Raw genomic sequence first — 13,465 nt, forward strand, 5'->3', positions numbered from 1 at the left:
AGTTAAAAATAAATATTTTCTTGTCTTTAAACTTGAGGTTATTTCTGTACTCCAATATATGAGAACAACACATCCACCCACCCTGTTACCTTTCCCCCATCAAAACAAAACTCAATATAAACTAATGGGTAAGTATCGGGAAACTGGTACAAGGTGTCTTGTGAGTCTAAAAAGTTTTTAAATTTATTTCCAGTACTGCTTTAACTAAACAAATGACTGTTTATATCTTTTGAGTAATTTAATTTTTAAAAGTCCTAAAGGCAATCAGAAATGAGCTTATTCATAAAAGTACAGTATAATCCGGTAAACCTGTAATTTTATGTATAAGCTAGTCTCTGATTGAAACATGCAACAAATGTCTTCTCAGAGCCAATCCAGACGCAACAGTTAGTGGCTCTGTGAGTGCTGGTCTCTGAACTGCTCCTGTGCATTTCCTGGTCCCGTGGAAATGGCACGGTGAGCTTTAGCTCTGGGTCTGTGAAAGTTAAGTAATTAATGCCTTTCTGCTACTGGCTTAGCTTGGGCTTTTACTCTGAAGCAGAACATGTAGTAAACAAAGCCAGAGAAACAACCTTGCCACCTACCAGTTTCAGTGTGAACTGCAGTGTTTTGGTAAAGTACCCACATGATAGAGTAATGCCTATATACACTATGAATATAGACCTTTTTTACCCTTTAAAAGAATGATGTTATTTCTTACTGATATGTGCTCATACAAAAAAGAAAAAAAAAACCATCAGGCATTACCAGAAAGCAAATAAAAATTTACACGTCCCAACTCCAGAAATAGCCAGTGTGTTAAACTAAACTTGGGAGAGAAGACTCAGAAGATTCTCGCAAACAGTGGCGTCCTAGAAATCTCATCAAATTGATGGAAAGATACTTGTTAATGTCAGCTTGCTTTTCTTTCATATCTTCCCACTGCTCATATTATAAGATATTTTGAAATGAAGCTGTCTCTGGTAGTGTATACTGGGTTTTTCTTCTATTATACTGTGTCTCATACACCTGGACAAAGTAGTAGTTGTGTTTATCTGCCTTGCTGATGTAGGCAGAGCTGATTTGATTTTTGCCTGAAAGTGACTTTGCTTCCATACTCATGGAAAGGACGCTTCACAGTTTAGGTTGGTTTGTGGAAAATGTTAGATTAAAAGACTGAAGAATCTTATACTTGATTATATGCATCCCAATGTGTTTTCTCTCAATGCTCCTATTTTGGTATAAATCTTTTAAAATTGTTTTTATTGCTTGTTTTGTTAAAGTTGGTATTGTTCAACTCAGTCTCTAACCTGGGTTTTAAATAACTTGATCTATTTCCAAAATCCTTGCCACCCTTGAAGAACAGGAAAAGTACCACCATTGCAGATAGGGTTGATTCTCCATATATGCAGTAGTTAGGTTCTATAGAATCACCAAGAAGACCGAATCAACAAATACTGATCCACTGCTCCCAGGGGAAATAACAAGGTCAGGATCCTTTGAGCCTCTGATCACAGCATTTTGCCAACTGATCAACACATAAACTTCGTTGTATGTGTGTTTCTGTTTAAAGACACTTTATTTCGTATGTATTATTGATTCATTAACATTGAACCCACAGCCAGTAGCACTGTAACTCTCCCTGAATGAAACTTATTAACATGTATTTTCTCCCTAACACATCACAGCCTTCTTATTTTAGAAACACTAGACAGCTCTTCAGCACTGTTGGGGGCCATTTAAAACGGAAATCACAGAAAACACAAGAGCAAAAAAAAACCCTGCACTAACTAGGTTGTGAAAAGGATCTATTTACAGTATGCGCTGAAACAAGGCAAAGTATTGCACTGAGAACACGTTGCAGGTCAGGCGACTCGATCTTTCCTGAGTGTACATGTTTGAATGGCAGCAAAAGCACCACAAGTATTGATTTGGGGTTACAAGTAAGATTTTAGTAAGCAGATAAATTTGCAAATATGAAATCTGTGAATAATAGGAATAATAATTCTCTGTATAGAAGAACATGTGTTGCGCTCAGAATCCTTAAACCTACATTTCTATAAAACTTTGAGCCATGGCACCATCCTTAGAGTGAGTAAAAGTCACCATGGGAACTTAAAGAAGGCAAGCGCATTCATTTAATTACGGTCTTATTTCCTATATTTTTACTGGAAGTTAACGCTAATTTCAATAGGCTGTTAAAAAGTTAATGAGCTTAAACCCCTGTAACTGAAGGACTTTCACTTATATACAAAACTAAAGGGGTTTTTTTGTTTTGTTTTAATTGATTTTGATTTTGAGAGGGAGGAGAGAGGGAGAGACATCAACTCGTAGTTGTGGCACTTTACTTTTTCATTGATTGCTGCTTATATGTGCCTTGACTGAGGGGCTCAAGCCAAGCCTGTGACCTTTGGGCTCAATCCAGTGATCTTGGGATCATGTCAGTCCTGCACTCAAGCCAGCAATGTTGGTGTTTTGAACTTGGGATCTCAATGTTCCAGGTTGACAGTATCCACTGCAGCACCACAAGTCAGGCTTAAAGCCTAAACTTTTTAAAGTCCATTGAGAAAATACTCTTTCTTCTACATACTGATGAGAATTGTAACCTACTCTTAACATTTCTGAATGAGGTACATTTATTTTATTCCTGTTGGTAATTATAGCAGATACAGAAATGAAGGGGGAAACCTCTTTGCTAGCAGAGGAGGTGAGGTTGGGTGTGAGGTGCTCTGCTCTCTGGCATGTCTCCTAGGGAGCGAGCACGTCCCCCAGGAAGCGGCTGTACTCAGATCACTGCTTTGTTTACCACACAGGTGCTTTGCTTTTAGAGTGACCCACTGAAACGCAGCGGGAGCAGGATAATGGGGAGTGTCACCCAGAGGTGACTTCGTATTTTTACTTTGTCTTTGTCTCTAGTTTTTTCTTGTGGTTGTGCATTCTGAATTGTAACTTCTAAATTTCAGGTTTATCTTTTTTATAACTATAAATTTATATTAGAAAACAATGAAATATGTTTTGAGGATTTTCATATTGTTTTAAGCCATATTAGAATATAGCTTCATATAGTGTTCTCCACTTTTCCTGTAAGCTAAAAATTTAAACATTTTTTTTCTCCTAAGATTCTTTTTTCTTTAAGAAGTCTGTTAGCATTGAAATTACCGAGCAGATTCGCATTTGGGCTCATTTTCAATGCACGCACTGTATTTTGGAAAAACTTCAGATGCTGGACAACTAAAGAACTTTAAAGTCAGAGACAATTTACTCAAGCTATGTGATCAACTTTGAGACTGTAGTTTAAAAAGTAATTAAGTGTCATCTTCCTTCTTCAGGCTTCAGGGACGACTTCTTAGGAGGCAGGGGAGGGAGTCGCCCAGGTGACCGGCGAACGGGCCCCCCAATGGGGAGTCGTTTCAGAGATGGCCCTCCGCTTCGAGGGTCCAATATGGATTTCAGAGAACCAACAGAAGGTATGGCGACAGCTTATAAATGGAAGGTACCTTTTCATGATGCACCATGTGGACATTTGCCACCTTAGGCCATGCATAGTTGTTAAGACCAAGTAACCTTAGTTTTTAAGTTTATCTTTAATAGTGTATCTAGGGAAGCCTGACATGTGGCGGCGCAGTGGATAAAGTGCCGACCTGGAAATGCTGAGGTCGCTGGTTTGAAACCCTGGGCTTGCCTGGTCAAGGCACATATGGGAGTTGATGCTTCCTGCTCCTCCCCCCTTCTCTCTCTCTGTCTCTCTCTCTCCCTCTCTCTCTCCTCTCTAAAATGAATAAAAAATTAAAAAAAAAAATTTTAAATAGTGTATCTAGGGAAAAACTAGTTTTTCAAAGCTGTTAATTTTTAGAAATTGGACTGGGCTGTAGAGATCATCAGTTTGGTCATTTTGTCCAGTGGGGAATGGGGTCCTTTTTAACTTTTTCATTCATTTGAGAGAGAAAGGGAGGGGGAGAGAGAGAGGCATCACTCATTGTTTTCTTAGTCATTCCATTTATTTATTTATTTATTTTTTGTATTTTTCTGAAGCTGGAAATGGGGAGAGACAGACAGACTCCCGCATGTGCCTGACCGGGATCCACCCGGCACGCGCACCAGGAGTGACGCTCTGCCCACCAGGGGGCAATGCTCTGCCCCTCTGGGGCGTCGCTCTGCCACGACCAGAGCCACTCTAGCGCCTGGGGCAGAGGCCAAGGAGCCATTCCCAGCGCCCGGGCCATCTTTGCTCCAATGGAGCCTTGGCTGCGGGAGGGGAAGAGAGAGACAGAGAGGAAGGAGGTGGGGGGGGTGGAGAAGCAAATGGGCGCTTCTCCTATGTGCCCTGGCCGGGAATCGAACCCGGGTCCCCCGCACGCCAGGCCGACGCTCTACCGCTGAGCCAACCGGCCAGGGCCTTAGTCATTCCATTTAGTTGGGCGCTCGTTGGCTGCATCTCATTTGTGCCCTGCCTAGGGACCAAACCTGCAATCTCAGCATGCCAGGACAACGCTCTATCCACTGAGCACCCCAGCCAGGGTGGATCCATTCTTAATAAACCTTGTTTTTCCCCCCCGCAGAGGAAAGAGCACAGAGACCACGGCTCCAGCTTAAACCTCGAACAGTTGCAACACCCCTCAATCAAGTAGCCAATCCTAACTCTGCTATCTTCGGGGGAGCCCGGCCCAGAGAGGAAGTTGTTCAAAAGGAGCAAGAATGATCTTGCAGTTGGGAGGGAATGGGGTTTGGGGGGAGTTACAGCGAGACCGCAGCCTGGCTAGCCCCCTGGACCAGCAGTCTTGCAGTTACCATTCCTGCGCCTGACCTTTGTCCTTTCTCACAAAGGAAACAGAGCTTGTGAGTGCATGTCAGCAGTTAACAAGTGGTTTTTAGTACATTCTTGGCTTTGCTGTATCTAGTGCCCGTTTTGTGCTTTTTTTTTTCCTGCCACACCTTCCCCCATTTTCCTTCTGTCCCTTTCCTCCTTGCTCCTTGTTTCCTTCCAGCACAGGAGTTTGTCCGGAGGGACAAAGGCACCATGTGGGAGCTCTTTGGATTGAGGTGCTGCTTCATTTTTCTCTGCTTTCTCTTTTTACTTGAAACAACCTGGCCAGACTCAGTCACTTCCTTTGATTTTTTTCAGTGTTTTTCTTCTGACCTGCATGTTGAGTTCTGTATTTCTGTGGCTTTCACCAAAACACCCAAAGTCATGAATTGGATAGCATCTTGTTTTTATTCAGCTTTGATCAACATACAGATTTTTGAGGCACCTTGTTTTCAAAACAAGGATAAAATATCTATTGCTCCTTGAAAATTCCTTCCCATCCCTATTTATAGGTAGTCCTGTCTCTATTGCCCTCTCCCCAAATGGATTATTTGAGCAAAACAGGCTCAAGTTTCAAACAGTGAAACCTAAAGAGAAACAAATGTTGGGATGGAGTTTACATGGACCATCAGCTGAGTGCACTGCTGGATTCACAGGTTTTATTACTGCTGTTTCAACACTGTGTCCAAACTGGTTCCCTCCTTTCACCGGCAGTATCAGGTCCCTCCGTCTGCTGGGGGTGGTGCACTGCCTGCTGCTGGTGTCCTTTCCGCTGGGCACAGGTGCTTGGGGAACTGATGGCCAATGGGGGCTAGAGGGGTGCTGGGCTAACTGTGTAGTGTGGACACTGCTTTTTCCAGATCCCTGTTATCTGTGTATTCTGCATCCCTGCCTAACAAGGAGATACTGTGCTTCCCACCATCCCTTAATTTTATAATGAAAATGGGCCTGGAATCTGGCACTTTATTCTGTTTCACTTGATAAATTGAGAATTTTACTATGCAGAGCTATCAAGAACTTTAAAATAATTGGTTAGGTGGCTATAAATTACTAGGTCTCATCTTTGGGACAAAGTTTATTGTTCCCACATCGTGTTCAGCATTTACCCAGGGATGGGGCTAGGCAATGGCTTTTTGAGCTTGAACACCCGTGTGTGAACAAATTAAATTCTTTAGCACCTGAATCCCAGTCTTTCATTGGGAGCAATTCAGGGTCAGCCAGCAGCTAGAGCCCTAGAGATAAGAGACCCTCGCCAGCATGCCTGGCCTCCGCAGAGCAGCGTGCTTAGAGAGTAGTCCATCACTAGCTGGCATCCTTGGCTTCTCTTTGTCTTTGTTACAAGGTCTCAGCAATTTACAGAACTCTCTTTCCTTCTACCTGTCCTCTCTGCTTCTGAAATAAGAACCATTTGTGTAACACCAATACTTAACTTAAGAAAGACATGCATTATGTGGTTGTAACCAAACCTGATGCTTTCAGATGACCTACTTATATCTTCAATGTGGAAAAGATTAAGAACAAAACAAATTCATCTAAACTTCTGGGCAATCCAGTTGACTTTTAAATGTAAGAATGAAATTCCAAACACTTAACACATTCAGCTATATGACAGAAAGTAAATCTATGGATATGGTATTTTGTGAATGATCTTTTAAATAAAAGAAAACCTTACATAATATTTAATGCTTGTCTTTATTTTGAGTTATCTTTAGCTGATCATGAAATTAGCCATTTTAAAATTGGGAAGCAGTATCCAAATTTGTAGAGTGCTCTGAGAAAAGCATCTTGATTTTGAAAGTTACAGGATTAGTGAAATTATCTTAAAAAGAGTGATGATTAGGAATAGGTTACCAATTCTCCCCACCACCACCACCACTACCATTTCTTTAAAATGTAACTTTCCTAACACATTCACGTGGTTTGATTGTATAGTTTTTGGTTGGGTAAAGAGACTTCTTTTTTCCCAATATGGAAGAAATCAAATATTTGCACAATGTGCACCTGCTTCTCTTTAACTGCTTGTTTGTAGAAGAAATTCTAGATACTTTTCATGACAGTGATGGGTGCTACTCCATGGCAAGCAGATCATGTTTGGGGAGGTACTGCTGTGTAGGCTGGTGGTTTTGTCACTCAGTGGGCACGGTGCAGAGCTGTGAGCTGTTTGGGAGAGGCCTGGCTGGCGTGGGAGGTGGTGCTGTAGGACCTGACACGGTGCAGAATTGGCTTACCTTAAGGTGAGAGCCTAGATTCCAGCTTGATCAGGAGAAATCAGGTGTGGAGACTAGGTGCTGTCTGACGAGTGTATAAGTGACTGTTTACTTCACCTGATCCCCAGCCTGGAGTGTGGAGGAAAGGACCGGTGCCTCCTGGTATTTTCTATAAAGGAGTACTCCCTGAGGCTGCACGCTCTGCCTAGTCTGGAGGGATTCCCTGGTGTCTGGAGGGATTCCCTGGTGGCCAGAGGCTTGCAATCCAACTCCGTGGGGCTTCTTTCCAAAGGTCCTTTGAGGTTCTGGCTCCAAAGGCTTGTGGAATGTTTAGACCCTCAGGTCAGCTAGGTTTCCCAGGAATTCAGAGGTTTCTTTTTACTTGAAGTGGAACTCCTGTGCAGCTAGCTGTCTTCCTGCCTCCCCCAGAGGTGGTTATAACTTCACAATGGTTGCTCCTCACAAGCACCTGTTCTCTTGGTGTGTAATATTTCTGTAACATTAAATATTACAGAAGGTATTTTAGTATCTGTCTCCCATCCATAAGTCCATTAAGAGAGGAGGGTACATCTTTCCCCAAAGAAGCATGTAAATTGGGTCATTTTCATAAACATTTGTACCTGCTATGTGAATATTCCAGAGATAAGTTTCAAATGATAGTTGATGCCTGATTTCTCTCTGCTACTGAGCTGGCTTCATAGAAACAATGAAGTAACAAATGAGGCCCCTTTATTATTAATAAGGGACTCAGGTTTCTAAGAATGTCCTTATCTCGGAATCCATTTTGTCAGAGGCCAGACCTTCTCCAGGCCCTGGGAAAGGAATTGTTTCCACAGCAGACAGAAGCCTAGGTTTCCCATCATGACTCAAGTGTCATGTTTCTTTAGGGAGAAGGCAGAACAACGGAAGAAGTCGGGAGGTGTTGGGATTATTACCTAGTGTCCAATTTGTGATTTTTAAGTAATAGCCTGGTTTTCTCAGTGAAGGAGATTACTTGGTTAAAATTAAGTCTAGAACAAGAAGAGCCATTTAACTTCAACTCGTAAAGCCACTCTGGCTTAGACTCAACTAGAACCAGCCTTTTTTCACCATGTGATGACACTGTGCTCTGCAGCCTCTAGAGGGCCCTGTGCCTATTTGGCTTTTAAACAGCCTTATAATCTGCTCTTTTCACAAATTGTACTTTAAATACACTTTTGTTCATTCCCCTCAGTCCTCAATTTCCAAATGGCTGTTGAGGTCATGCAGGGTCACTGCCACTGTGACAGGGTTCACTCTGGAATGTCGCAGGGCCCAATGTCAATCATGGGGCTTTTGATCTGGTGGACAAGGGGGTAGGCAGCCATTGTCTGTTCAGCTGCTTTCTACTGTCTACCCAATGGGACTCTTCACCAGAGCTCTTTCAAGGAGCTGGGAGAGGAGAAGGGCAGGGTGTCACGTCTCAGACTTTCTAAAGCAGAGGTCGGGAACCTATGGCTTGCGAGCCAGATGTGGCTCTTTTGATGGCTGCATCTGGCTCACAGACAAATCTTTAATAAAAAAAAATAATGTTAAAAATATAAAACATTCTCATGTATGACAATCCATTCGTTTCCTACCGCTCATGTTCATGGTTGCGGGTGGCTGGAGCCAATCACAGCTGTCCTCCGGGACACCAAATTTTTATTGGATAATGCTCAACGTACACGGGTCGTTGTATGGCTCCCATGGAATTACATTTTAAAATATGTGGTGTTCATGGCTCTCTCAGCCAAAAAGGTTCCTGACCCCTGTTCTAAAGGATCTTTTTAGTACAGGACAGCAGTCCGTGGTGTGTGTGTATCACAGGTGTCTGTTGCCTGGGCTACCCTAACCTCCCCCTGGAGGGGGGCTGCACAGGGGCAGGCTGCTTGCTTAGCTGGGCTCCTCATGCTTAAAAGAATGGCTGGTCTGGGCCTGGCCACATGTGTCCTTTTTTGGTGAGGAGCTTTGCTCTTTCATGTTTTCTTGGCTGATGTTTTACAACGTTGAGATGTTTGAGTTTCTTATTTGTATGAGATTAACAGGCTAATAAACATATCTGGTATCTTAAAGTCTTCCTTTTGCAGTTTTTTTGTCATGAAAATGAATTAAAATAATGAAGACTGTGTACTTAATTATAATCTACTAATCTCTTTTCCCACCTGTAACCACCCTCTAATTGTAAAATAAAGTACACAAATAAAAAGGAACAAACTATTTCACAGCAGGAGGCTCTTTGGTATTCAGTTTGGACACTAGAGAGGATGTGTTTCCCGTAACTGCTTTTCTGTTCAATGTCAGTAAATGTTAAAATCACTGTTGGCCTAGAGTTTCTTTCTGAAGATTGGGAGGGAGGGGAATCAGAGGAACTTTAGGTAGCCCAGAGTTTCTATAAATAGCACAAGGGCCCTTGGAGTTGGTAGAATTCTTTTTCACATGCATTATACCCTTGAAATTAAGATACACATTAAAACAATTTTTTAAAGTATCAAAACAAAAACGGAAAAGACCCATGAAAACTTTTTTAAAAAAAGGTGAAGGATATATGAAGAGTTTTTGCAAATTGGTAAAATAAAAGCCCAATGGAAAACTAAGCAAACAGGTATTTCACAGAAGAGGAAATACGGCCCCCAAATTATGTTCTGCTTCATTGGCAATCAAGGAATTGTAAATCAAGACAAAATACTATTTTACTCCCATTCAAATGGCAAGTCGGGAAACTTGACAAACCAGTTGCTTGTGATTGTGGGTCTCATGTCTCAGGAGAGTGTAAATGGGTGCTGGAGGTTTTGTGAGTCTCATTACAGATGAGTGTAAATGGGTGCAGCCGCTTTGGAAATGAACTTGAAAACGAATGTTCCCACACTATGCCCAGTGGTTCCCCTCCCAGGTGTGTGTGTGTGTGTATCCAAGAACATTCACAGTGGCAAAACCTATATTCAGATGATGGAATGTTGTAAAGTCCAAAGGAATCAACTACATCCACTTGCAACAATATGGGTGGGTTATGGTAATAGGAAGTCCCAAATGCTTACAGTTGGCATATTTTATTTCATTTTATTGAGTGACTTTAGAAAAATTGATCTGTTCTTGTGTGTGCCCTGACCAAGGATTGAATCTGCAACTTTTACATATCAGGATGACACCAACCGAGCTATCCAGCCAGGGCAATGTTTTATTTATATATATTTTATATATATATATATATATATATATATATATATATATATATATATATATATATATATATATATATATATAAACTTGAGAAATAACAGAGGACAAAACCAGTGGGGTTTGTTTGTTTTTGTATTTTTCCAAAGTTAGAAGCAGGGTGGCAGTCAGACAGACTGGCACATGTGCCCTACTGGGATCCACCCGGCATGCCCACCAGGGGGCGATGCTCTGCCCACCTGGAGCATTGCTCTGTTGCAACCAGAGCCATTCTAGTGCCTGAGGTAGAGGCCACAGAGCCATCCTCAGCACCCTGGCCAACTTGGCTTCAATGGAACCTTGGCTGCGGGAGGGGAAGAGAGAGAGGAAGGAGAGGGGGAAGGGTAGAGAAGCAGATGGGCGCTTCTCCTTTGTACCCTGACCGGGAATCAAACCAGGGACTTCCACACACCGGGCTGACACTCTACTACTGAGCCAACCAGCCAGGGCCAACAAAACCAGTGTTTTAAAAAGCAATTACTGCCTGACCAGGCAGTGGCACAGTGGATAGAGCGTCGGACTGGGATGCAGAGGACCCAGGTTCGAGACCCTGAAATCACCAGCTTGAGCGCAGGCTCATCTGGTTTGAGCAAAGCTCACCAATTTGGACCCAAGATCGTTGGCTTGAGCAAGGGGTTACTCGGTCTGCTGTAGCCCCACGGTCAAGGCACATATGAGAAAGCAATCAATGAACAACTAAGGTGTCACAATGTGCAACAAAAAACTAATGATTGATGCTTCCCATCTCTCCGTTCCTGTCTGTCTGTCCCTGTCTATCCCTCTCTCTGACTCTCTGTCTCTGTAAAAAAATAAAAATAAAATTCATTAAAAAAGCAATTACTTAGGGTGAGGCAGAAGAATGGAATATTCTAGGTCCATTGGATAGTGAGTTGATTACCAGAGAAACGCCATAAACGCTGGGGATGAGGAGTGGGAGTAATAATGCTCCTTTGCACCTTGAGAGTTGAGAGTGGCAGTCAGACAACTCCGTCAGTCAGTGGGCTCCAGGGGCTTCTAGAATGTTGTATGCACTTCTTAAGGTGCATTTTTCTGAAGAAAATCCATAGCTTTTCATTAGCCTATAAAGTATATGTGACCCCAGGAGATTTGTCTTGCCTTGCTATCTGACATTTTGCTTCTATGACAAGCCCTATTTGGAGTGATGAAAAAGTTGTGGAAATAGTTGTGGTTGTACAACATTGTAAGTATAATTAATACCCCTGAATTGCACAGTTAAAATGGTAAATTTTATGTTATACATAATGTAATATGCCAAAGTCCATTGAATTATAAAAAAAATGCACTAGAATTTATACAACTGGACATGAACTGTTTAGTTTTTTAAAGCTAATTTTCTAATTCATAAGTGAATGGCTTATAAATAAAGTAGAACTTGGAAGAATTTGAGAAGTGCCTAGAAAGGAAGCAAGATCCTCCCACTCAGGTCCAGAAAGGGTCCAGTAGGGCTCCTGGTCACACTGGTTGGACCTGGAGACCTTGTCAGTGGTCAGAGGTCACTTCTCCAGCACCTGCCATTGCTAAGAAGCCAGAAATGTAGAACAGAACTCTGTTCCCATTAGATGTGTTGGAGCTTCTGATCGTCTCTGCAGGCAGGACGCTCCTAGGAGGCACGTGGTCCAGGGATAGATGGAAACCTACTCAGGTTTGTCCCAGTTTCTGAGGAGGGGCCAGACAGGCAGCCCAGTGAGGTGGACTGCTGGCTTTCACCCACTGATGTCCCTGTGCTCGGGTGATGAGCAGACAACAGGCTTTGGACGTTTTGGGGGTCTGGGTTCAAATCCAGTTAGCCTCTGAGCCCGTATGTTCTCGCCTGTGTGAGAAACGAACATATAACCAGCAAGAGTGCCCATGGGATTAAAGGTAGTCTCACCCATATGAAATAAGGGAGCGTGGCAGTGGTGACTGCACTGGCACAAGTTTGGGAGTCAAGTGAGGTTCATTTTAGTCCCAGTCCCACCACATACACAGATGGGGACAAGCTCCTGTCGCTGAGGGCCTACCATCTCCCAAAATGAGCTCTAGTCCATGCACCGCCCTGCTTCCCCACGGGGAGGCAGCAGCGGGCCCAGCCCTAGGTTTCTGTTTCAGTTCTGGCTGAGACTCCTGTCTGCACTTGGCCCTTCGCCAGCCCTGGCTGGGCCTGGGCTGCAGGAGGTCTTGGGCACCCCCGCTGGGGCCACAAGCAATACCTAGTGTCAGACCTAGAGCTGGGAAGACAGGCTCTGAAGTGCCAGGCTTGATGGGATGTCAGGGGACCCTTGGGGGCTTCCCTGGGATCTCTGGCAGTTGAGGTGCCACCAATAGTTCCATGGCCTTGGACAAGTTCCTAATGACCAGCAACATGAACACAGTTGTTACTGATCTCTCCCAGTGAGCTGATTCCTTCCAGACCTCACCTCACACCTTTCACGGCTGAAGAAGGGACTGGCGCAGGGCAAGCAGCCAGTCTGAGTGGGGCTGTGGTCACACTGCCAGGGCTCTCCCCCACCGCTGCACCTCCAGGAGCCTCATCTGGGAAATGGGGGTGATGAGATGTGACTCCCAGAACAACATGACTATCCTTCCTTCTCCTGTCCTTCAGCTTGGCTGCCTCTAATGCTTCTATGGCTGTCCGTTTCTCTTTCACTCTTTCAGCTATCCTTGTCTCCAGCTGTTCTGTCTTCTCCATTCACCATGTTCCATGGCGTGTGTGCGTGTGCATGTGCGTGTGCATGTGTGTGTGTGTGTGTGTGCTGTGTGCCTCATTCTTGGGACTCCTGCTGTCTGAGTACCTGGCTCTGGCTCTCTGGCTCTGGCTCTTGCTCTGCGTCTCTGACAGTCTGGGTCTCTGTCTCTCTCTCTCTGTCTTCTTGTGTCTCCCTCTCCCTCTGAGTCTCTGGGCTGACCTCAGGCTCAGTCTCTGCCTGTCTCTCTCCGACCCTCTCTGGGTCTCTGTGTATGTTGTGTGTGTGCTTCTCTTTCTCATCTCTTTCTGCCTGTTTGTCTCTGTCTCTCTCTCACTGATTCTCGGTGTCTCTGGCTTTCTGAGTGTATGGGTGTTTTCAGTGTGGGTGTGTATGTGTGTTGTTTAGTGTGTGCTTCTCTGTGTCTTCTTACTGTCTCACTGCCTGTGTATGTGTCCATGTGAGCACTCCCATTTCATTCTCTCTCCCTGTCCTCTGTGTGTCTCTTACTCTTTGTATGGCTTGTGTTTGTGTGTATGTGTTTAGTATGTGTGTGTCCACGTCTTTCTCTTCTCTGT

At 43.7% G+C, this 13,465-nt stretch overlaps 1 protein-coding gene across 3 annotated transcripts in view; it reads left to right on the forward strand.

Annotated features, from left to right (window-relative positions):
- Window positions 1–6,461, forward strand: part of EIF4H (eukaryotic translation initiation factor 4H) — a 28,341-nt gene extending 21,880 nt beyond the window's left edge. For all 3 annotated transcript variants that reach the window (XM_066274570.1, XM_066274569.1, XM_066274571.1), the window contains 2 exons: window positions 3,309–3,446; window positions 4,539–6,461. In XM_066274570.1, the coding sequence (XP_066130667.1) occupies window positions 3,309–3,446; window positions 4,539–4,678 (278 nt within the window). In that variant the 3' untranslated portion in view covers window positions 4,679–6,461. The remainder of the gene's footprint in view (window positions 1–3,308; window positions 3,447–4,538) is intronic.
- Window positions 6,462–13,465: the final 7,004 nt, after the last annotated feature.

This window comes from Saccopteryx bilineata, chromosome 4 (genome assembly GCF_036850765.1).
Source record: "Saccopteryx bilineata isolate mSacBil1 chromosome 4, mSacBil1_pri_phased_curated, whole genome shotgun sequence".
In the NCBI taxonomy this organism is placed as follows: domain Eukaryota; kingdom Metazoa; phylum Chordata; class Mammalia; order Chiroptera; family Emballonuridae; genus Saccopteryx; species Saccopteryx bilineata.